The sequence below is a fragment of the Martes martes genome, assembly GCF_963455335.1.
Source record: "Martes martes genome assembly, chromosome: 6".
NCBI lineage: Eukaryota > Metazoa > Chordata > Mammalia > Carnivora > Mustelidae > Martes > Martes martes.
This window is the reverse complement of record NC_137893.1, coordinates 128,676,988-128,701,712: the sequence shown is the minus strand read 5'-3', so window position 1 is coordinate 128,701,712 and position 24,725 is coordinate 128,676,988. Positions and strand designations below refer to the sequence as shown.

The following is a 24,725-nucleotide window of genomic DNA, read 5'->3' as shown; positions in this document are numbered from 1 at the left end:
GCACTGGAATCGCCTGGTGGGGGTCACTCCTCTCAAGATGCTGATTTAACCGGTCTGGGGTGTGGGGTATCGGGATCTCCAGAATAGTAAAGGGAAATTATAATGGAGCATTGCCCAATAAAAATAAAATGACAGTCACATGTATAATTTTACATGTTTTTAGTAACCATGTTCAAGAAGGTGAAATTAATTTTAATAATATGTCAATAATAATGTTTTATTATTGATAAATAATTAGTATATGGTATAGTATTTATAAATTTAATTTAACATAGTACATCTCAAATATTATATTTTCAGTATTTAAAGAATATAACAATGGTTGAGATCTTTCACATTCTTTGTTTCCATACTGAGTTTTTGAAGTCAAGTTTGGACTTTACATTTGTAACTCCTCTCAATTCAGACTGGCTACATTTCCATGGCTGAGAAGCCACATGTGGTTCTAACAAATGTACAACCAAGATTGAGATCCACTGGGGTAAGGGCGCAATTGGCACCTTGTGGACCCACCCAAAGCTATGGAGCTTCTGCTGACATTACTGTTCTCTCCTTAGGGGTAGTCATCAGGTGTGGTCATTAGGACATTCGATTTAATCCCAGTTTATTCTTTTTTTTTTTTTTAAGATTTTATTTATTTGACAGACAGAAATCACAAGTAGGCAGAGAAGCAGGCAGAGAGAGAGAGGAATGCAGGCTCCCTGCTGAGCAGAGAGCCCGATGCGGGACTCGATCCCAGGACCCCGGGATCATGACCTGAGCCGAAGGCAAAGGCTTAACCCTCTGAGCCACCCAGGTGCCCCCCCCCCAGTTTATTCTTAAAAACTGATGCCAGTTTGAAAGCATCAAGATCAAGTAAAGCCAATGGATCTACGTAACCAGGGGCAAGAAAGGAAGTAAGGGAACATTAACAGCGAGCAAAGTGAAACAGTGACCTGTTTCGGCTCCTTCTCAATGAACCCACAGCTGGGTAAAGGGGAAAGTGAGTAACCCAGAATGGATATTGAAAGATCCTTGGACATTGTATGCCACACATGGACTCAGAACTTTCTAACTCCAAATATCATTGACTATTAAGTAGGTTGATTCTTTTTGAAAAGAGGATGAGGAAGAAGAGAATTCATCCTCTCTGTTCTTTCCTACAGTGCTCATTCACATTGAAAAGAATAACCTTGTAAATTTATTATGAAAGCAGAAGAGATTTCCAAAAAGATGAGAACAAAGATCAGTAGTTCCACCACCGAGGGCTGACCACCATTAGTACCTACGTGTCTGCTATTTCAGAGCTCAAAGGTGCATACACTTACCCACGTTTTACTAAAAACAGTATCCAACAGTGAGTACTCTTTCATGCAAGCTTTTTTGTCACTTCACAAAATTTGTGAGTATATTTTCAAGTAACTTAACAGTTTCCTGCAACATCATTTAAAAGCACAGCACATCGAGCCTGCATTTGGCTGAACAATGATCTGCTTAATCAATCCCCTATAACTGGACACATAGGCTATCGCCCTCAAATGGCAAATCACACCATAAAAGCTAAAATGAGCTCTTGCCTTAGAGACAGCTGGGGAAGATGCAGAAGGAAAGGATACATTTTATCCACATAGTTTCACTAAACCTGAACCACTTTGTAGTTTATCTGGCTTGGAGAACAGCCAGCAGGGTGTAGGGAGCCGAGGAATGCATACTAATGCCTTGGAAATGATATCAAACAAATGATATCAAACACCTTCGTGTGCCACCTGCAGTAGACACCAAGTTTTCTCACTGCTCTGCTAAGAAGGACCTGCAAGCCCCAGAGGGACTCTGTTTCCTGCTTAATATGTCAACAGCAGCTTGTGCTTGGGTTTGAATTGGCTTCAGCTCTTCACTTTTTCCCCCTCTGGTCTTAGAATTAATCACTGCTTTCCGTAGAATCATTCCAGCAATTGTTTGTGGGTGGGTTAAAGCAGAACGTAGTAACCCAAGAAGCCACTATATTTAAGATGTTAGTTTTTCTGGTGTATATAATTTACCTAATTATTTGTTCATGCAGCATTTGTGTATCAGTTTTGTGATTGCTTTATACGGTATGAAATTCCCTGGCAATTCCCCGAGAGCCGGCTTCTCAGGCTGCCTATGCAGGTTTTAGACCTGCAGCAATAAAGCAAAAAAATGGCTATAGGGCTGCATTCAGATAAGGCAAGCACCAGCCTTCTGAGCTGCTGAGCTGAATTGGACATCTCAGTTTGGGGGAACAATATCTCTCCTGTTTTAGTAATTCTATTAAAACTATTCATAGGGGGGAAAACAGGTTTTATTAAACTTGGAGGGCCAAGATAATTCACTGTTTGCTAGGATTTGATGCACTTGTATCTTAGTGGCATGTATAAGCATCATTAGATAGTCGCTTTTAAGATGAGCTGGTATATTGCATTCAATACGTCATATAAAAATTCAATAAAACAAGTATTTATTGCATCTTTATTCTGTGTCAGGCTCTCTTTGCCAAGTCTCCAGAAACAGAGGGGAGCAAGAAATATTCCTGCCTTCAAGGAGTTCACAGTTTAAGGAGGGAGAAACACACACGATAGGATATGAATCTAGCTGAAATAAGTAGGAATGAAATGCTCCAGGAACATCCAGAGGGAGTGATTCATTTGGCTGAACGTAGCCTGTTTCTCTAGCCTCATCAAATCTGTGTTTGAGAAGACTACCCTGCCAGCAGTAAGGAGGCAGGAAAATCAGATCGGACCCCATTTCCATCATTCAGGAGGGAGCAAGGGAGACTTGATTCTGGGACTAGAAGGAAGTACAAATGAAGTTGACACAGCATGCATTCTTTCTAACTAAACTCATAGTGCTTCCAAGCGTATTTGTTTCCACACTTGGGTGCAAGGACACTTATTTGGGGGTAAAATGGGAAAGACAAGCAAAATAAAGGTGATAAGACTGTAGACACTGGCTATAGAAGAGGGATCAACTCATGAGGATCTCACCATGCTGGGGAATGATACGAATGCACCCAATCAATCAAAAATATTTCTAGTAAGTTCAGAGAGGAAAACTGACTCACCAGTCTATGGTAGGTTAGCTAGGAAGAAAAAAATGTCCCTATTTGAAACAAAGTCAGATCCCGGGCCAGAAAGAGTTCTTGAATGATGACTTCAAATAAAGTCTTGGCCCAAAGGCACAGTTCCTTGTTTCTTCTTTGGTTGATTCATCCCTTAGCCACTAAGATTAAGGGTCCTGGAGCTAGCTCATCTGGGTTCGAGCCATGGTTCCCTCACTAGCTCTGGGCTCGGTAGTAGAGTGTTAAAAGTCCTAGCTCATAGGGTTGAGGTAGAAAGTAAATGACTGACAGGTTGTGAAGCTCTTAGGACAGTGCCTGGCACAAGTGCTAACTGATGTGAGCCCTGTCTGTCTGCAGGAGTGCTCAGTGCTGAGTACTCCCTATGGAGCAGGCACATTTGAAGTCCTGGGCTTAAAGGCCAAGAAGCTCATCATCTACTAAGGATGACAAGTGGGAATAAATGATTGTGCCAATATAGTTGTGCACCCCACACTTTGGGGAACAGAGAAGAGGATGAGGAGGGAGGACTGAACTGACGCCTGTCATCTACGTGCCACAGCAAAGCTTCAGCTTCAGGGGGCCTGCAACTTTCTTAAATTCCCAGTTTTCTTTTCCTGCACAAACTTCCTCTGTCTGGACCTCTTTGTTATGGGAAGGGAACCCCAATTTCTTCTAGATTCTTTGTTTGGAAAGCATAATTGGGTGATTATACCCTGGCTTCCTTGAATGAGGAGATAAAGAAGTGGAGGTTTCTGGTGTGTGGGGTTAAGGGTGCGCTCCCCCTTGGCCACTGGGACAGGGAAGGATGTCCTGGGAAGGAAGAGGAGAGTGACTTCCGGGAGGATGGTCGGAGATTAGATCAACATTTTAGTTAAATAAACAGAGGCATCTCAGGGCTGTGGTGAAGATGTTGGGGGAGGACAAGACTCAGAGGAAGGTGCGGACTGGCTGGAATTGGGTTCTTGTGCTCCTTAGGGTATGTACAGCAGGGAGGGAGGCAGTTAGTGATTTGGAATAAGGAGCAGATGGTGTCATGGTTTTATGCTGTGTACTTTGAATCTAGCTACCTAATGCCCCCTGTTAGTCAATGACTCAACTGGGCAAGAACACAATACAACAGTGACATTTAGAAAGCTTCACTTTCTTTCTCTTTTTCTCAGAGTCCATTGCCATATCGAGGAGACCCTGTCACTAAAGAGATCACTGAGGAGAAACCTGGAGATACTTTTTTTTTTTTTTAAAGATTTTTGTTTATTTATTTGACAGAGATCACAGGTAGGCAGAGAGGCAGAGAGAGAGGAAGGGAAGCAGGCTCCCCGCTGAGCAGAGAGCCTGACGCGGGGCTCGATCCCAGGACCCTGGGATCATGACCTGAGCCGAAGGCAGAGGCTTCAACCCACTGAGCCACCCAGGTGCCCCGAAACCTGGAGATACTTTGAATCTCAGTGGATTTGGGGAAGCTCTTGGTTCTTTCTGACGCCAGCATCTTCTCTTTTTCTTTTTTTTTACAAGGTGCTACCATGAACAGTAACATTTTTCTGTTTTTAAAGTGTTTCATAGGCATGTTTCACTTGGTTTTTATACTCAGTATATAAGGTAGGTTTGCAAAATGGGCTTCATGGTTATTTTTATAGGACACAAGCGGATAAGCAAGGTTAAGCTGGTGCGAAGGTGAGGGGCGGGACCTGGGTTCTGGCCCCAACTGGAAGCCGTTGTTCATCCCTCTCTTGACCTCAGCAAGCAGTAGGCAAGACAGACAACTTACCCCCTTTCCTTTTTCCGCAGAAAGAAAACTTGGGTAGGTCCTCTTCACAGATGGGATAGGAGAAATTAAAAATGGACGATCCTTTAGTGAAGAGAGCTATGTCAAGAAACAGCTCTTTGATGTCCTCTCCTAAGGGGAAAGAGAAGATCGGCTTTACTATTAGCGTGGGTTTCGCTGCGTATCAAAGCGTTCAACATTTATAGAAGCATGAACCAAAGGGCCTTTTATTTCCAGAAGCCTGCCCTGTGTGGGAACAGTTTTCTTCCTCCCTTCCTCCCTGCCCCCGCTTCCTTCCTCCCTTCCCCCCTTTCTTTTTTTCCCTTCCCTTTCCTTTCCTTTCCTTTCCTTTTCTTTCTTTCTTTCTTTCTTTCTTTCTTTCTTTCTTTCTTTCTTTCTTTCTTTCTTTCTTTCTCTTTTTCTTTCTTTCTTTCTCTTTCTTTCTTTCTTTCTCTCTTTCTTTCTTTCTTTCTTTCTTTCTTTCTTTCTTTCTTTCTTTCTGTAAAACAGCACAGAAGCATAATGGCAGCAGCCCTAGGTATGAATGTGGCCCTTCTATGAGCTTGATCTGTTCGGAGCAAGGTAGGCACTCTGTTGTGCTCCCCTGCCCTGATGCCCTACCCCCTCAAGGTGATGGCTGCAAGCCTGGCTTCTACAACTTCCCAGCTGCATAGTATTACGTGTCTCCCCTGAGAGTGGTGGGGTGCCCCCCCCAACAGTTTTTAGGTAGGTATTTTATCATATGACACAGGAGGCTTTAGGGTTCTCTCTTTTTCTCCATTCCTCCTTTTTATGTTCCCCCTACTCCTCTTTTCATTCCTCTTTTATTACCCAGCTGCTGCTGTAGAATCCAGATATCGGGTAAGGTTCTGGAAATACGAAGATGCACAAGAGTTCTGGGTCCCCAGTGATGTTCCCTCCATTTCCCTGGAATGATTCCACACGCTAAGTTCTGGTTTTGATAAAACTGCGTTAGAAGGGAGATACTCTAGCAGCTATAGCAAAAGAGTGACTAACTGTAAAGGCACGGCCAAATAAAAAGAAACAATCTGAGAGCAGCCCAGCTCATTGATTGGGGTGGAGGGAGAGATATTACATAACTTTCCCTTTGTCAAAGGTTTAAGAACTTGCATCAGCTATTTGGGAAATGAAATAAATCAAATGACAAGCCATACCACTGGTGGTAGACTTGTTCATTGCCGAGATAACAAAGCAAAAGCCCTCTCCCACATAGACGTCAAGCCTAAATATTGATGTTATCTCTTTTTGTTGTTGGATATGCTGATTCCAGGTGCTGATTTCATCGAAACGAATGCTTCAAGTCTTTTCAATAAAAAAAACACAGCATTCAGTGAGAGTTCCACTATATATGGATGTTACCCAGAGAGAGAAGTAAAAATGAAGATGGAAATAGACCTGATTCCAGTGGTGGGGGCAGTGGCTTAGCCAGCCACTTAGCTCCTGTCATTAATGGAAGTACTTGGGGTGTGTGGACCAGGAAGAGATTGTGCAACGTTTTATTTCATGTCAATACTCTTTACTTACTCAGAATCATTCCAAATCTAATGTTGAGATTTGACTTTAAATGTTTAGAACACTGGTCAACAGAAAAGCCAAAATCTTGTAACGGATCTGCCAAGAAGAACACAACAGATTAGGTGTGATTACATTATATGCTCTGCAAACTTCCATTACAAATTCACACCAGTGATATCATTTTTTTCCACATGAATCACCAAAATTGATTCAAAAACATATTGTCCCACACTATTTTTTTTTTCGCATGAATTCATGATGCCATCAATAATCCTCCCAAGTCTCTCCATAGTCAGTGTTGGTCAATGCCGTGCTCCAACGGCAGACTCTCAATCTGAAATGAGCATGGGTCTTGGTGGGTGGGTTACACCCTTACTTAGGTTTTTTATCATTGCTTGAATTCTTGTCGTTCCCGAACTTTTGGCCTTAAAATTGCTCATTGATTATTTGAAACATTTCACTAAGCATTTATTACAGAATTGAAAGAGGGAAATACATGCAGATTTTCAAAGTGAGGACCTGCCTTTATAATTTTGCCCCATCCCATCTCAGTCAATGCCATAATTTTTTTCCCCAAACATTCCATTATATGCAAGGTCTTGTGCTAGATATGATACAGGGAACCTAGACTGCAAATATAATATCTTTCATACATAACTTCTGGTCATTCAGAAAGCCCCAGAGGCTCATGTGTGCCTCAGAATAAAGTCAGGAAATGTCCTACTGGCCCCTCCTTCCATACTCCACATCATGAATCCACCCTCCATTTTTTGAGGTCAGGTCACCCTGCAAATTCCCACCACCGCTACTTGTTCACACGCTTTCTCTAATGTGTAATGGTCTTACCTTTTTGGCTGTGGTCTAAGTGAGGTCTCGCTCCTCCCCGTCTTTTTTTTTTTTTTTCAGGGTTTCCCTGATCATCCCCCAAATATTTTTTGGCTTCTCTGAATCCTTAAAATAGTTCTGCGTGAAATATTTTTTTCAAGGCGTGTGAACGTGGTTTACTCTGTACTCCGCTATTGGAACTCATCCTATAACGCTTAACCTAAACATGAAACTTCTGAAAGGTAGGAGCTGGATTCTTGTTTTGGTTTGGTTTCCGGTTCCCGTTCCTTTATGTTTCCCACTGGGTCTGAGAGAGAACGGATCATAACTGAGTTGTCCTTGTCACTGAGCTGCGCACTTTATAAGCGTTTTCTGTTTAATCCTCCAGACTCCCCAGTGCATAGCGCAGAGCCCCTCAGTCAGACGCATGGAAAGCACCCCCTGCGTGTAGGTAACGAGTGGATAAAGGGGCCATGTGTCCCTCAGCTCCAAATCTAGACTTCCGAGTTCTGCTGTGCAACGTCGGGGCTCTCCGCATTCACTCTTCTCCTTTGTCATCTGCCAGCAGAGGTACCAGAGGGAGACTGAGGCTGAGCAGGGGAAGCAAGCTGCTCCTTCTTCCACACTTGCTGGTCCTTGAGGGTGTCACCTGGAGATGGCCTGTCACCCTGGCAGTGCCATTGGTTCCAATGTCCCGCTTTCTTCTGGACTTTTCCAGAATCAGCAGAGGCTCAGCTGCATGGGCTCCTAAGCTTCTGTTACGGCAGTTTCGGCTGCAGACCCTTTCTCCCCGTCCCCAGCAGTCTGTGCTCCAGCTCCACAGGGCCCTTCTTTGAAGCCTCTGGGTTCTGATAACTCCAACCTCTGCCCTCTGTTCTCCCAACTCTCAGCGTGGTCGCTGCTTCCTCCCTGTCCAGTTACAATAACTGACATGGTCTGTATTTTCCCCATGAGACCCAGACTCCTATGACAAATGACAATCTTGAGAAATAGCTATGATTGTCCTCCTTTCACAAATGGAAAAATACAGACTCAGAGAGGTTTTTATTAACTTACCTGGGTCCCAGGACTATGACGGCGGTAGAGTTAAGATTCGAACCCAGGCTTAAAGAACAAACAAAAAATGACAGCCCTGGATTGTGTACAAGTATTCACAAAGTGGAGCTTCCAAGCTGTATGTTAATGATTTAATTTGTAAGATGGCCTGGAATATTTTGTACATGGGCATATGGCATGTGATAATTCTGTTTCATAACTGGTTTTAATTTCAGCTTAGCTATGAGCTCACATTTGTCAATGATGGTGTTCCAGACAGTTTTATCATTCACATTGCTGACCTGGAAGATATGTAATTGTCTGCGGTATCTGCCATGGAAATGATCGCTAGGCTATTCTGCCTTGCAGATCTAATCTATGGCGCTGTTTCGTTTGAGCAAACTGTCTTGGATCCGGCCGTTCATTCCCCTGGGGAAAGGCCATTTTCTTTTAGGCTCATTTTCCTTCTTCATCAGCCCCTTTGTGCCATCCTGGGCTTCTCTTGGCTTGGGAAAAGGGAGCGGGAATTATGGAGACAATTGTCCCTGCTACGCAGTTGGCACTCGGTATCAAAAAAGGCCAAAGGACAGATGTTCAGGAACGTGCATCCTCAGAATTGTGAATCAGTTCAAACTGCTGTCTAAGGACAGATACGAGGGGCTACATATGTATCCTTCAGCTGACGGGCAGTTACAGAACTGCACAGCGTGTTTATCGATATTTTAAAAGTATAGATGGAAAGGATAAACTAAGGGCAGGAGAAGGAAGTAAAACATCTCCTTGGTGCTGGAAAAATACTGTTGGGAAAATAATCTTAATAGGGAACAAAGTCGCAGAGAAAGCAGTAGGTTGTTTCTCTCTGAGGATGCGTATATATCTAAAAACATTAAGGCCGATTGCTTCAAAAGTGCTTCGGGGCTTGGTAATCTTTCTTAGCAGTTATATTTAGTCTATATTTGAGATCGAATTTTATATCCGAGATAGAATATGCAGTTTGCAGCTGTCTTGGGGGAAGTGACATCATTTCCTCCTGTCCCCCCAGTCCCAGCCTCACAGATGCATGTCCTTCCCCGTGGTAATATGTATTTTCACTCAGAATCCGTATTGCATTGTATTTTCCTTAGACCTTCACCATTCTTCTACTAGACACTGGAAGGCAGCTCCCAGCCTCAGGGCCTAGCGCACTGTCTGAAGATTATGCTGAGTTCCAAGTGATTGTTTGCTGAATGAGTGATAAAGGATTTACATGTAGTAAACTTGTGGAGAACTTGAAGGCAGGTTTCCTCAACCTTGGCACTACTGACATTTTGGATCAGATAATCCTTCTTTGTGGGGGTTATAGGATGTTAACAGTATCTTTGGCCTCTATCCTGAGGATACCAGTAGGATCTCCCACCCCGCCCCCGCAATCCAGTTGTGACAACCAAAGGTATCTCCAGACACTGTCAAATGCCCCCTGGAGGACAAACACCTCTGGTGGAGAACCACTGCTTTCAAGAATTGCTTTCTCAGTTACCAGACAAGTGCCTCAGACTCATATACCAAAACAAAAGATGGTGGGTTGCATTTTTTAAGTAGACCTTCTTATGTAAGATGAGAACTACTGGGTGGGGGGAGGGCAGGAGGGGGGACTCCCTTGGACACTTGCCTCAAGTAATTTTTAATACATATAAATTGGATTATCTGAACTTGGATCTTCTGAAGGAATGAAATTGGAAAGTTAATGAGAGTTGGTGTTCCCGGGCTGTGAGGGCAGAGATAAATGTTTCCTCTAGACACTTCATTGTAGAACAGCAAATGAGCTGAGCAAAGAGGCCAAAAGCTTCATCGTGCAATATACAATCTTTTCATTTTAAGTATTTTTTTCCTTAGTCTCTGTGCGATGTCCACCCCCCCCCCCCCCCACCGTGTGTTCTGTCGACTTTTATGGCTTCTGACCAACGGAGGATAGTGGTTGCAGTGAGTGAGCCCAGCATGCTCCCAAACTGTCTCCACTGTCCCTTGCCTCTGGGGCACATGTGTGTGGAAGGCAGGCTCCTCCAAACAGCTGAGAGGAAATCGGGGGAGAGCAGCCAGCTGTGTCTGCCTTGCATATTAAGGGCAGTGACAGTCCAAGGCATCTGGGGGCTATTTTCATGCTCATTCATAGGGTAGAAGAGATTTAGATAAACAGGTGGGTAAGTGTGGGCAGAGTCTTAACAAATCTCAGCTCCAGAACCATTTTTGTGCCTTATTCTCTGCTGGTGGGCTGTGTTCTCTTGGTCTGGACGGAGCTGGCTAGTTGTCCAGGAGAGGACAAACTTGCCTTGACGGTTTCTAGCCAGTTCTGGGCCTCCGCTGGAACCAGCAAATCGAACACCAAACCCAAGGGCACAGGCTCTGGATATGCCATTCCTCACTGGAGGGTGGTGGACACATAAGGTTGATGGGTCTGGGAGGGGGCAGGGGCGGAGGACGGTGCCCTCTGCTGGGTTCCCTGCTGGTGTATTCTCGGGCTTGGGCTGCTGAGACCTGGGGTCTATGGACATCACCTGGCAGGCACCCTGCAGCCTTTTGCTGGGTGGTTGGAGTGTTACAGGAGGGCCAACTCTCATGCTACTATTTTTCATATCTCATGGGTCTGCTTAAGGGCTTTTTTTTTTTTTTTACCTTATATTTTGAATAATTATATTCTCATGGAAAATTCAGAAAAGTACAGAGAGATTTCACCTACCCTTCACTCTGCTTTCCCCCACTGTGACATCTTACATATAATAGAGAACAATGTCAAAACCAAGACACTGATGTTGGTCCGATGAACTGAGCATATTCAGATTGTACCAGGTTTTATATACATTTATGTGTGTGTGTGTGTGTGTGTGTGTGTGTGTGTGTGTGTGTGTGTGTTTGTGTGTGCGTATGTGTATAGGCATGCAGGGGCATGTGCATGCCTTTACAATTTGATTGCTTACACTTTACAAACTGTTGTCACCCTGAAACAGAGCTGATGCTCCTTAGGCCCCACCTCCACTGGCCTCCACATCTCTGCCAAGTCCATCCCTGGGCTTGTCCATGTTCTTCCTGCTGCAGGAAGGCAACGGCTCTCTCTCTTTCTCTACCTTTCTCCCTCTCTCTCCGCTGTGTGACTGTGGGTGGGTGTGGGCTGAAAAGTCTGAAACCTGCAGGGCAGGCCATCATGCTAGAAACTCAGGCTGCATTTCTAACAGTCTTGCAACTGAATTGCTTCTTCTGGAAACTCTAGTATTTTCTCTGAAGGCCTTTAGCTGATTGGAGGAGTCCCATGCACATTATGAAGGATCACCAGCTTTAATCAAAGTTTATGGATTGCGAATGTTAATCACATCCATGTAATGCCTTCACAGAAACATCTTGACCAAACAGATGGGCACCAGAGCCTCGCCAAGTTGATGCATAGAATTCATCACCACAGGGTGCATTTTGTGCTGTATTACTAGAACCCCCAGTAGCCTTTTCAACTGTGTGTTCACAATCCTACTTGCTCTTATATGGTCCACAGTTAACTTTGGAATCAAATGTCTCTGAGTGCTTCCAAATGTTTCTGGGATGGATATACTGAGCCCCCTACCAATGGCAGGCACTATGCTGAGTGCTTGGGTTATGGAGATTTGAAGAAGCCATCTGAATTTTCAGGAGTATACAAACAGGGATGTTTTGACCCATGGAATCACAAAGAGTGAGCCAGTAACTGTGCTTGGGAGTCATTAATGATTGTAGAGGGAGAAGGTGACATGATCTAATCTGTACTTTCCTTACGTGCAATAATTTCTCTTCCTTCTATCCAAACCCTGACCTCTTTGGGAACTGTTATCTCATTCCACCAGCTTCTTTCTCTTTATTCCTATGAATTTATGATCTATACTGATTATTTAGCAGGTAACATGGGCGACACTGTGTAGTTACTCAAAGCTTTATATGATAATGCCTTGCCTCCTCAAACAGTGTCAGATCCCTGGGGCCAGGACCTTACTATTATATGTTATTATATCATATTCTATTCTCTTATAGTTTGATTACAAGTCCCTTCTCATCATATCTAACACGCACCTCCGGTGGCAGGTGCTAACTCCGTGTTTGCTGGATAAATGGCTCTGGCTTTCTGAAAACATGTTTACTTCTATCTGCAGTGTAAAAATCAATTTGGCCAATTTCCTGTAAATGTCTTCAGAGAGGTTTAGACCTCACATAGGAAAACTTTGATTGCCTTCTCCTTTGGTCTTCTGCACCTTCACAATCCAGCTCAACCACCCCACCCCAGGATTCCAACTGGGGTTCACTCCCCTGTCCTTCCCCTGGTCTCCCATGGCACCCGTGTATAGCTCTATCATTGTGACTGTGGCAATGATCACTAGTCTGTTTCCTTAGGTTACACCAGAGCATAAGCTGTGAGTGGTTAGGAACTATGCTGTGTTTATGCATCATCTGATAACCAGCAAATAGTCTAGGGGGGACTCTCCAGTATGTCAGATGGTTGGATACGTAGATGGATAGCTTGACCCAGAAGGTTAGATGAGCTTTCACTTCCAGCTTTGGTGGGAGCCGGCAGTGATTGGAGAAGTCTGAGTTGTGAGGCCAGTGGTATCAATCTCTCTCCCCGCCAACACCAGGAAGGCTCTCTTGGAAGGTGCTAGTGCATTGACGTTGTCATCATCATAATGGAAATTTTGCTGTGGCACTTAGGATGGAGTTTCTGAGTGTGGTTGAAAATCTAGGGCCGGGTCAAATAGTAGGAGATACTCCTTAGTCATTTTTCGGAATTCTTTTCCAAAAATACCAAACAGAACTTCCTTTTCCCTTAAATTGGATGATTACCAATTCTGCAAGTTTCTATTTCATTTACTACACACACCCACTTTTACCTGGATCTGGAAGTCCCTTTTCTTGCATGGCCATATTTTCATTGGGGTGTCTAATTTGTTTGTGTGATTCCCAGGACAGCTTTCAAGGGTCACTGGATCCCTAAAAAGAGGACGGTGTGTCAGGCTCCATGTGTAAGTGAGATGTCTTTGCTGGACATTCATTACCATGGCAACATAAAATTAACTTTCCTCTTTCTGTCCTTGATGGCACTGTGGTGCCTTCCTTCTGCCCCTTCCCTCAGACTCCTTCCCTGCCTTTGAAGATAAAGAGTTGACTTACAGCGTGGTGAATGTATTCTAGCTGTGTTGCTCTGTTATTTCCTGATCTCCTCTAGTCTCTGCCTTTCAAATCCTGTTACTACAGGACTGCGCAGGGGAGGCCTCCTGATGGGACAGGATTTCAAATAACAGCAGCTCCACCCTGATTCCGCTGTCTTTGGTGGCATTTCCTTGGGAACTGACCCACACGCCAAAGTCAGATCTATCTATGACTTTGTTCTCGTTTTATCTTGGGCATGCAGTTGGTGGATTCAAACTAATTCAACATGGTTCTTGATATCAAACCTAACAAAATGGAAGGAACACCATCACCTTGGAATGTCACCTGTTTGTAATATATGAGGCCAAGAACTACAACACCCTGCAGCTGCCTGGTAACATTGATGAATGCGTTCTTGTGTCACTTCTAACTGGGAAACACATGGACTCCATGGGAATTCGTTATTGACAAAAAAAAGGGGTGGGAATGTGGGCTGCCCCCTTGAAGTCTGAGTCACAGTCCCCTGGAATGACCTGAGGTTGGCTTCCATCAGATTAGGAGACCATGGTTTTTGAGCCATAACAGAAATGTTAAAGACCATGAAGAGAGAAATGGTAATGAAGATGAGCTTCGATCCAAAGGACCAGGACAAATGTCTCACCAAAAATGACCCATTTGAGGCTGTTCTGCTTGGCCTTTTGCATCTTAGGAGTAGATCAACAATGAATTCTAAATGTGCAGATTCATCCTGTGTTATCCAGGATGCCCCATAGTGCAGAATCTGAACATGAGGATGAGAGGAACTTAACTTGTCTCCTAGCTGGCAGAGAGTGCATCTTAGTGGCTCGAGAATGGGAATTCCTACTCAGTTTCTCATTCATTTTACTGCATACCTGACATGGCCGGAGGAGCCCCTGACCTTGGAGGCATAAAGCAAATCTTTATGCTTCTGCTCTCATCTGGATGATAAAACTTCCAGGATCTAATTATAATACTACAAGATCAAAGACACTGAATATAAGATACATGTATGCTCTAAATCTCTTATTTTAAGGTCAAAGTATAATCAACATTTTGCAGTCTTCTGTGTGCAAGGCACATCTCCCATGGACACACTCCAAACCACCTTACCCAGTCCCTCTTCATTTAAAACTCAGTCGTCCCAATAGTGTTGCCATTCATTCTTTCAATAGTATTTATTAACTGTTTAATATCTGCCAGACACTGCTAGCTGCTGTGGGACCAGGGTGGGGCAGAAGCCTTTAGACCAGGCCGGTCTACCCAGGGCCCTACTGCCGATTGACTAGTGTCCAAATTAGCAGAATTTCCTGAAAGTCTGGAAGCATCCAAGGAACTTGCCTGTTCTGTTTGGTATGGATAATTATTTAACTTTCTGTTACTAATCTGGAGTCAACCCATATGGAATAGAAAACTGTTAGACTGTTCTGTTTCTTTTGTTTTTAATGGAAAATAAGACCTCCAAACATGCATCTCAACTCTACTTCAAGGGTGGGGATTTGCACTTCACCAGCAGATAAACCTCTTGCCTGTGCAGGAGCCCGAGGAAGACTTATCACTTCTTGGCTTAGGAATGTCAGGAACCATGGCAGTGTTTACTGACATGGAGGCACAGCCAGGATATACCTGTCATATTTCATTTCTGCATTTCCTGCAAATCTGTCTGTTTTCTGACAGGGGACAAGAACCGGGCCATGATGTACAGGTGGTTTACTGAGCGTTTGGCTATGAAGATGAACTCTGGGACTGTTCTCTAAATGCTGGGCATGCTGAAAAGCAATTCTCTCCTGCTTCTGGAAGCCATGAACTAGGTTCACTTTAAAAGGAAAAGCTAAGGAGTTTGTCCTTGGCATCTGGTGTTATGGAATACGAAGTGTGAGTGAGTAGGGGCCAGTAAACGGGCTGAGAGGTATTATCTGACACCAGCCCTGTCTTCGCTCATTTATAGAACTGGGTTCGAAGCCAAAGAACCAGACGGTTCTAAGATATATACGAATCATTGACTCTGTCCCCTGTCTTGTGGGTGACCAGGACATCAGGTATTTATATCCCCATTTTGTGATTGAAGAGGCTGAGATCTAGGGCATCGAAATGACTGATTCCAGCCTCTAGACTCAGCCTGCTGTGGCTCTGCCCTCACACTGCTGTATGCGAGAGACAAATAGCAAGGGAGGTCAACCAACTAAGAGAAGGAAACAGAGCTTTGGAGAGAGGCAAAATGAGTTCAAATACATGCCCCAAGACCCTATTCCTCTTATGTCTCAGGAGGAGGGACAAAGCAAGCCGGCCCAGCTCCCCAGTTTTGCTAGGTTTGCTGGCTAGGCTTGCCTGCAAGGACCGTTTGCTAGGATTGCGTAGATCACTCACTCTGCAAAGCAATTTCTTAACCTAAAGGACACTGGTAAAGCAGAAATGAAAAAGCAAGGGTGTTAGAAGGTTTTTTGAGGAATCAAGAAAAATAATTCATGAAGCATCTACATTGTAGATATTCAATCACTGGGCAAAGAAAGGATGGATTCTGTGGGAAGGGCAGCGTTGACTCTACTTCTTGTGGCCATACAAAATGAAACCAACTTCTCTTTAAAATTTTCTTTTTCACGTTAAGAGCACTCTAGGATTAAAATAATTTAGTAAAGTTCAATAGATTATTTCTGAAATAAAACCTGGATGTCAGCTAGGGGTTCTCGGCCCTTGAGATATAAATAGAAACACGTTGAACATTACCAGTGCGTGGGGATGTTCTTCAACACTGATTCTCAAACTTGGCCGCATACTGGAGTCCCCTGGGGAATTCAGTCAAGATACCGACGCCTGGGTCCCATCCTAGACATTCTGGATACTACCTGGGCATCGTGATTCTTAAATACTTCTATTGTCTAGCCTCGTTTGAAAACCACTGCCATAAGCCACACCAAGTAGTGTACTCATTCCCTGAGCTTAGGATCACATTGGGTGGGCTTCTAGATCTACCATGGATCATTCCAAGCTAAAAGTTTAATCCCTTCATGAATTTCCCAAGAAATGTCCTCACAAACCTTCTTACAAATTTTATAGATTTTATGGAGATTGTTGCGGGGGGGAGGGGAAGGGTTCACTCTATTCCTGGCTCCTCCTCACCTCTCTAGCTTCTTTCTCTGGAGAAACAATAAAATATTTCCCATCGTCTCAGTGCTGAGGACTTGGACGCACACCAGGCACCCCAGGGCCTTAGCAGCTACCCCACTGACTTGTAAAGGAATTCTTGCAAGAAAGTCAGGGCTCCTGCTTAGTTAGAATTCTTGGAACAGCCCCTAAGAGATTTTTTTCTATTTTATTTCAGGAACATTGACTCAATGCCAAACACTTACCCAGGCATGAAAAGGTTTGAGATAGGGGCTCAGGGACCAAGAGGATAGAGCTAAAAAGGTAGATACTGAGGGCTGTTGGGGGAAGATGGAAGCATAAGGTGGAGGGTACGTGAGGGCAAGTGGGAGGTGTGGGCTGGGAGCAGCCTGGCCATGAGGACAGGTGGGAAGCCTGCACGGGCTCACTCAGACCTCTGCGCTGAGACAGGAGGAGTCCCTTGGGGTAGGGATCCAAGTGATCCCTGAGATTAAAAACCAAAAACCAGCTTGTGATTGTACATTAAAGACAATCTGGTCTTAATTAAGGAGAAGATTAAGAGATCAGCTGTGTCTTTTGTGGCCTAATTGGATTTACTTTCCTCTGCCCTCTGTGTCCATAAAGGTGACCAAGGTCCATGGTTAGTCTCAGGAGCGTTGGGTGTCATTCTTGGCAAAGTGTGTCATATTGTGTATGTTTGATGTCTGTCCATAAACCTCTATGACCTTTGGGGATGGAATGTCAACTTGCCCACCTACTTTGTACTGAGCACTTTTTTCTTCTTCTTTGGTGGCTGCCTGTGTTCCGGGACATAGACACAAATATAGGCTACACAGAAAGAACAATTTCTTCATTTTCAGAAGAGAGGTCGGGTTTAAGCTATAAACTCTACAGACAATATCACTGTAAGAATTTGAGAATGAAAACAAACAAACAAACAAACAAACCAAAACAACAACAACATACAGTCCCTTTCCTATTTCGGAATTCTCCACTCTGATAACCTCTTGTTTTTCTGATTATGCTATGTGATACTTAATGGATAATTGTGGGTTGAGGGACAAAGGAAATGTTGACAAACAACCAGACAGTGGGAAGTAAGGGATTAAAGTGATTTTGGAAACGGTCCGCCTGCTCGTTTACCTCCTCCAGTGTTTGGCTGACACATTTCCCTTTTAATAAGTCTCAATCTCAATTTGTCTTCTCCTAATACAAGGGGACATAAAGATCATGTTTTCCCCATAGTTCTCAGTACTCGGACTGGGGTGTAAATGTTCCTCTAGCGCGGCTGTGTTTGGGACACAAATTTGAAGCCAGAGCAGCTAGTGGAAACTGCTAACAATTGGACTTTACCATTTATGGTGGATGCCCAGAAAATGGGGTGAAGATGTTACTTCAACAGGGGAGACAAGAAACCGAATACCATTTGTTTATTGATCCAATCACAAATATGTTTGGAGCTCCCACCATGGCCTGAGCACTGTGCAAGATGTGAAGATACAAAGGCGGGTTTGTTTTAGGCATAACTCCTGACATTTTGGAACACAGAGCGTAGAAGGACAAAGGAAAGCTAAAAGACAGTCTCCACACCGTGTAGCTACAAGGCATGGTGAGGACCAAAGGAGGTGTGCATAATCCAGCATGGGTGGTCATGGATAACCAGCCACAGTCTACAGGGGAGGGTCATCGGGGGTCACACTTGTAGCTCTGACCACAGGCAGGGGCTGTCTGAAACACTATATGTGTATTAGCTCAAATCCTTGCAAATGTCTTAAGAGGCTTATTATCTCCATATTGAGTCTCGAGAACTGAGGCAAGGAGGGTTAAAGGAAAGTGTCCAGGGTCATCTGAACCTTTGGAAGAGGCTGGAGTATGCACCCAGGCAGACTGTCCGTTTATGGGAACTCTTTTCCAGGAAACTCGGGGCAGAAACAGCATGCAGAGCAACTCCGAAGAAACTCTGAAGTCCCAGAGAGCATGTAATTGCTGGGAACGTCACATTTGCCAACAAAGCCCTTTGTGTTCTCAAGTCCGTTCTGCATTTGTAACGTTCACCTTGAATATTATAAATGCAGCCAGTTCAGGGGCACCTGGGTGGCTCAGTCCATTAAACGTCTGACTCTTGGTTTAGGCTCGGGTCATGATCCCTGGGTTGTGGCATCGAGCCCCATGTCGGGTGTTCCTCACTCTGTGGGAAGTCTGCTTGTCCCATTCCCTTTGCTCTTCCCCCCACTTCCCCACTCTCTGTCTCTCTCTTAAATAAATAAATAAATTCTTTACAATAATGCAGCCAGTTCAAGTTCTTCAAAGACTTGAGGTCACAAATTGGGAGTGTTTGTTTGAACATACACAGACCCTAAAGATCCTAGAGTCACCTCTGGAAGGATCCTGGAAAGTCCAGAAGACTTAATTTTCTTTCTTCTGTTGTTTAGAATGGTACCGGAAGGATCGATTTCTGCCTTCTTCCTGTCTCTTTCCCAAGAAGCACAGGTTTGTGCTTCTTGGGAAGCACAGGTTTGATGGAGCACAGGTTTCTGTGGCTGTTGGGGTTAAGAAGAACCTCTGTAGGGGTGCCTGGGTGGCTCAGTGGGGGTTAAGCCTCTGCCTTTGACTCAGGTCATGATCTCAGGGTCCTGGGATCGAGCTCAGCCGGGAGCCTGCTTCGCCCGCTCTCTCTCTGCCTGCCTCTCTGCCTACATGTGATCTCTGTCTGTCAAATAAATAAATAAAATCTTAAAAAAAAAAAGAAAAGAAAAGCCTCTGCCATCGGTCTCTGGCCTGTGTCTTGCTGGTGAGCTCTGAGTTCTCACGCTTTGTCTGGCTCCGCTGAACATCTGACCATCATGGGGAATTGCACGACTGTACTGCTGATGTGCAGGTGCACACAGCACCACCCTACCCTTTGCAGCCCTTAAATACCCCTCCCCGCCCCACACACATGCACATACTCTGTAAAAACAAAAACTGCAGCCCTGTCTCACTTTCGCCTTCTAGGCAAACCATCTGAGGGGACTCCTTCTAGAAGTACTAGGAGTAGCTACTTCTACTCAGAATTTAAGTCAAGGTGACAGCTAGCCATCACCCCACCTCACTGAGTTCCCTTTCCTCACCTGTAGAAGGAGCCACTTGACACCACATTAAGCTTCACACTTCCTTCTGGTGCCTGTCTCTCGGATGCCCTGGAGGCAGGGGCCGTGGAGCCCACGCTGTGGGACTTAGCGCCTGCGCCATCAACAGAACCCCCAAAAGTGAGATGAAGGGCCTTGGGCTCAGAAAGGCCAGGCCCCCCCCTTTTTTTTTAAACTTTTTATTTTGCAATAATGATAGATTTACAAGAAGTTGCAAAAAAAGAGTACAGAGAGGGCCTGTGTATCCTTGACCTGCCCCTGCTCATGGTGACTTCTTACAGAACTGGATCTCAGAACCAAGGCCTCAGCCCGGGTACCATCTACAGAACACTTGCATATTTAACCAGTTTTTACATGCATGTGCGTGTGTATGTCTGTGCTCACACATGCAATTGTGATTCTGTGTAATTGTATCACCTGTAAACACCACCACAATCAAGAAACAGACACAACGGATCTTTCTAGTGCTCCCTTTGATAATTATCCCCTTCCCTACCCCTAGCAACCACTGATCTGTTCTCCATCAATATAATTTGTCATCTTGAGAATGTTCTATAAACGGATCTACCTTTTGAGATAGGATTCTTTTTTTTTTTTTTTTTAATATGGTGTAACGTCCTCAAGATCATTCAGGTGGTGGTGTGTGTCAATAGCTCATTCGTGTTGATTGCTGAGCGGTATTCTGCTGTCTGGATGGATCATGGTTTGTTTAACTATTCACCTGCTGAAGGAAATTTGGCCCATTTAAGGCGATCACAAATAAAGCCCTTGTGATCTTTCACAAACAGGTCTTAAGAACTATGTCGTTTTCATTTCTCTGGGATAAATACCCAGCCCCAGGATGACTGTGTAATATGGTAAATGTATGTTCTAAGAAACAGCCCCCACTGTTTTCCAGAGTGGCTATACGTTTTACATGCTCTCCAGCCATGTAGGCAGGTCCTCTCAAAGAAAAATTCTTGCTGGAGAAGTGTGTTCCCTGGCGAAAAATCAGAGGAGGAGCTCGTCGTGCTGGACAGGGGTCAGTAACTTCTGCACCTGCTCAGCCTTGGGGATTGTGACGAGACTCCCTCCGTGACATGAGAAGAGTGTTCCCAGGAACGATTCAAATACTAGGAGCCATGACGTGCACAGGCAGCCGTGGCTGATTATTGTTAATGGTCATATGGGATGGGTAGGCTTGGATGACTGTGGCAGGGAGCTCCTTCCTTAGCCACCAGACTTCCTTCCCAATGCTGCCCGCAGGGCCCAGGAGGCGATTTTGGCCACACTGCATCATATGGAGGCCTGCAGAACAAGTGTTAATTCTTGAGATTTGTTTCCGTAATGCGTTCTGGTATGAGATCAACTTGATATATTTTTCATCCCCCTCGGGTACTGCTCTCCCCACGCATGGTAATGAATTGTCCATGCTGCCTCCAATCCCCCATCAGACTCACAAGAGGAAAAAAATCAATTTACACTTTTCCTAGGAAGCAAGCCTATTGACAGAGCTGACGTGTTGTCTCAGTCTGTTGGGCGGCTATGACAAAATACCACAGATCGGGGGCTTCAACAAGAGACATTGATTTCTCACAGTTCTGGAGGTTGGATGTTCAAGGTGCGGGCTGATGTGGTTCGTGGTGAGGGCCCTCTTCCTGGGGTAGAGATGGCCACCTTCTCGAAGTGTATTTGTGTAGCAGAGAGAGGGTGAACTTGCTCTGGTCTCTTCCTCTTATAAAGACCTTAGTCTCTGCCTTCGGCTCAGGTCATGATCCTGGGGTCCTGGGATCAAGCCCCGCATCGGACTGTCTGCTCTGCAGGGAGCCTGCTTCCTCCTCTCTCTCTCTCTGCCTGTCTCTCTGCCTGCTTGTGATCTCTGTCTGTCAAATAAATAAATATAATCTTTAAAAAAAAAAAAAAGACCCTAGTTCTAGCATGGCGCTCCTCACATGACCTCATCCAATGCTAATCACCTCCTAACACCATTGTGGTTTAGGGCTTCAACACATGAATTTTGAGGGGATACAAACATTCAGTCTATAACATGTGTAAAGACCCTCCTCGTCACTGTTAGCAAGTTGGCCAAGGGGCCATTCAGGGACCGTGTCTCCAGATGTGACCACCCCGACGTAGAATGAAGAGCAGGGAGCCCTCACAGAGAGGCCTTTGAAGGAAGAGGAAGTGTTCAAGGAGGATCACCGACTCCTTTTTTATTAGAGAATAAGAGGCACAGAATCTCCAGGGCATGAAATCAACACTTCCTAAAGGTACCACGGAGATTTCCTGAAATGGTGAAGTGGGTACCAGAGTTTCTACCATAGGGTCTTGTACTGAAATCAGGGAAGCAGAATTCCACATTCTCCAAACCAGTTCACCGTGTCTTCCTGTATCCCCCACATTGTGAGACGGAGACAGAATAGGTCTTCTGGAAGTCCCAGCTCTGCAATAGAGCTCTCCCTGATGGGGAGGAGGGAGACGTTTCTATGGGGAACTTCTCATTAGCACTCTGCCGCTTGTGTAACATAGACCACCCTGGAAATAAGACCCCATAGCATGAATAACATAGGACTACAAGCACTTAGAGGTCGATGCCGGAGGAGAAAGGGACCAGCTGCCTTCGGCTTGGCAGCCCCTCTACCAACAAGATAAACTCTTAAGCAAAGAAAGGGCTCATTTCTCCACTTCCCAAATCAACACAATCCTACTACTTCCCTCCTGATTAGAGGATTAAAAATGCTTCTGCTAAAAATAATTAAAAAATTATACTGAAAGATAACACACTGACAGGAAAAATAAGACGGGAAACCTGATTTCAGATTGATAAATGAGAATAGTGCACCGGCCAAATGCCCACAGCCTTCCTGCTTCCCCCCTCCCCTGCCCACACTCAGGTTATATCGAGCACATGTTGATCGCAGCAAAGTTTTAAGTAGACCCCTGACTCAGATCTTCACCTTTTCTCTTTCACATCATGCCTGTAGCCATTTGGATATTGTTCAGCCTTTTCTTGCCATCTGTTCATGTGTTTTCAGAACATAACATTTAAAAAACTGTTGTTGTGTGGAAACATTACCAGACAAGACTGGTGAACCTAGAGCAATTCCAAATACCTTTGTCCGGGCTTAAACCTGAGGGAAGTGGAAAGAAAAGTCCTGGGCTGGGAAACCTTTTCTGATACAAAGAGATATAAATAATAAGTATTGCCAACAGTGTGTAATCGTAAAAAATTGGAAGCAACCAAAGTATTAATCAAAAGGAGAATGGATACAATTGTAGTCAATACGGCTAATTATATATGTGGCAGCTGTGAAAATGAATTCACCAAAGCTATCGCCAAGAATAATGTCAGACATTGGTCCCCAAAGAAATTGTTCAGGCAACTCTCTTATTAATTCCAATGATTTTAAATTAGTTTTTTTCTGCATGGCCAGTCTTACTGCATGCATATAATAACATTTTTGTTCCCTCCCTTTAAGTCCTTAAATATTTTATTTTTCTTGTCTTACTGTGCTGGCTGGGGCCTTCAGTGCAGGATTGGATAGAAGTGGGGATGGTGGGCACGCTTATCTCCTTCTTGGTTTTAAAGGAAATAGTTCCAGTGTTTTGCCATTAAATCGGATGTTCACTGTGGGTCTATATTTTAGGTATGTTTTAGGTCTATATTTTTAATATATTTTCATGCAGGCTCCCCGCACCCAACATGGAGCCCAACGGGGAGTTTGAACTCACAACCCTGAGATCAAGACCTGAGCTGAGATCAAGAGCCAGACTTAACTGACTGAGCCACCCAGGTGCCCCTGGAGACCTGATTTTTAAACTTCAATCTAGTATTCTTTAAAAAAAAAATCAGTTTACCTTAGTCAATTCATATATATGAGACTCTCCAATACATGTGTAATTATTTCTCATTTATTGTTGGGTTTTCTTTCCTTAATGCCCTCATCTTTATATGCTCCTTTGCCTCCTTCTTTCCAACATTTTGATTCAAGTGTTTGTTTTTTTTCTTTTTACTAATTTGAAAGAAATAAACAACATTGCTAATTTTTAAGTAGTTATCCTTGAATTTCTAACATGAAAATTTTACTTAATAAAGCTTAAAATGAAACATTACTTTTTTTTTTTTTTGCTTTTTCTCTTGGTATTTATTTATTTATTTGTTATTGTGGTAAAAAACACATAGCATTAAATTTATCATGTTAATCATTTTTAAGCATACGATTTGGTAATGTTAAGTATAGTCACACTGTTGTATAACCATATGACAATAGAAGTTTTTCATTTTGCTAAAGTAAACATGATTTTAACCCTCTCCCTGAAAAATGCAAGGACGAGGTCATCAGAATGCTTTATGTCCCCTTGCCAGCTCCTTCCTTCATGTGCTATTATTATCCTGTAGTTTGGGCTGAATTATTGCTTTGTGGTAGGCAGCCTCCAGTATGGCTCTCAGTGGTCCCTGCTCCTAACTCACACCCTTATGTAAAACTTCCCCCTGAGACCTAGTGACTTGCTTCTAAGCAGTAGAGCATGGCAAATGTGGTGGGACATTGCTTCTGAAATTAGGCTACAAACAAACAAACAAACAAACAAAAGCCTTTCTTGCCCTCTCACACTCTCTTGCTTAGAGCCTTTGCTCTGTTGTGAGTGGCCCTGTAGAGAGGTTGTCATGGCAAAGAACCAATGGCTTCCGACCAACAGCCATGGAGGACCTGAATCCTGCCATGTGAGTGAGCTCGGAGTGACCATCTGGGGCCTGACTCTAGCCACGTAGCCATAGGAGTTTGGGAGCAGATCTTATCCCAGTCAAGCTTCAAGATGGCTGCAGCCTAGACCAACCCCTTGCCCAGCCTCTCGAGAGACCCCATGTCAGGGACACCTAACTACTCCTGCAGAGAACACCTGTGAGATGGTGATATCTGTGGTTTGAAGCTGCTAGGTTTTACAGTAATTGGTTATGCAACAGTGGAAAGCAAATACATTCCCTTTTCAAATTAGACATTATTATCATCCTTACATTCATTGCCTATTTGAGTTTTCTAATTCTTTGCTTGCCATTCCATCTTGCATGTCCAAACCAGCTTCTGAGAGATCATTTTATTTCTTTCTGAAGTATCTCTTGGAAAGTGTCTTTACTGGGAATCTTTTGTAG

At 44.1% G+C, this 24,725-nt stretch overlaps 1 protein-coding gene across 2 annotated transcripts in view; it reads right to left on the bottom strand.

Annotated features, from left to right (window-relative positions):
* The window catches only part of LY86 (lymphocyte antigen 86), a 56,402-nt gene that overhangs the window by 18,952 nt on the left and 12,725 nt on the right, over positions 1-24,725 (bottom strand). The window contains exons 1-3 of one of the 2 annotated variants that reach the window (XM_080807113.1): positions 13,091-13,264; positions 6,363-6,449; positions 4,821-4,949 (exon numbers count right to left, since the gene is read on the bottom strand). In XM_080807113.1, coding sequence (XP_080663239.1) covers positions 4,821-4,949; positions 6,363-6,449; positions 13,091-13,124 — 250 coding nt within the window. In that variant the 5' untranslated portion in view covers positions 13,125-13,264. Of the gene's footprint in view, positions 1-4,820; positions 4,950-6,362; positions 6,450-13,090; positions 13,265-24,725 lie in introns of those variants that run through there. The other variant, XM_080807112.1, reaches the window with a different exon arrangement.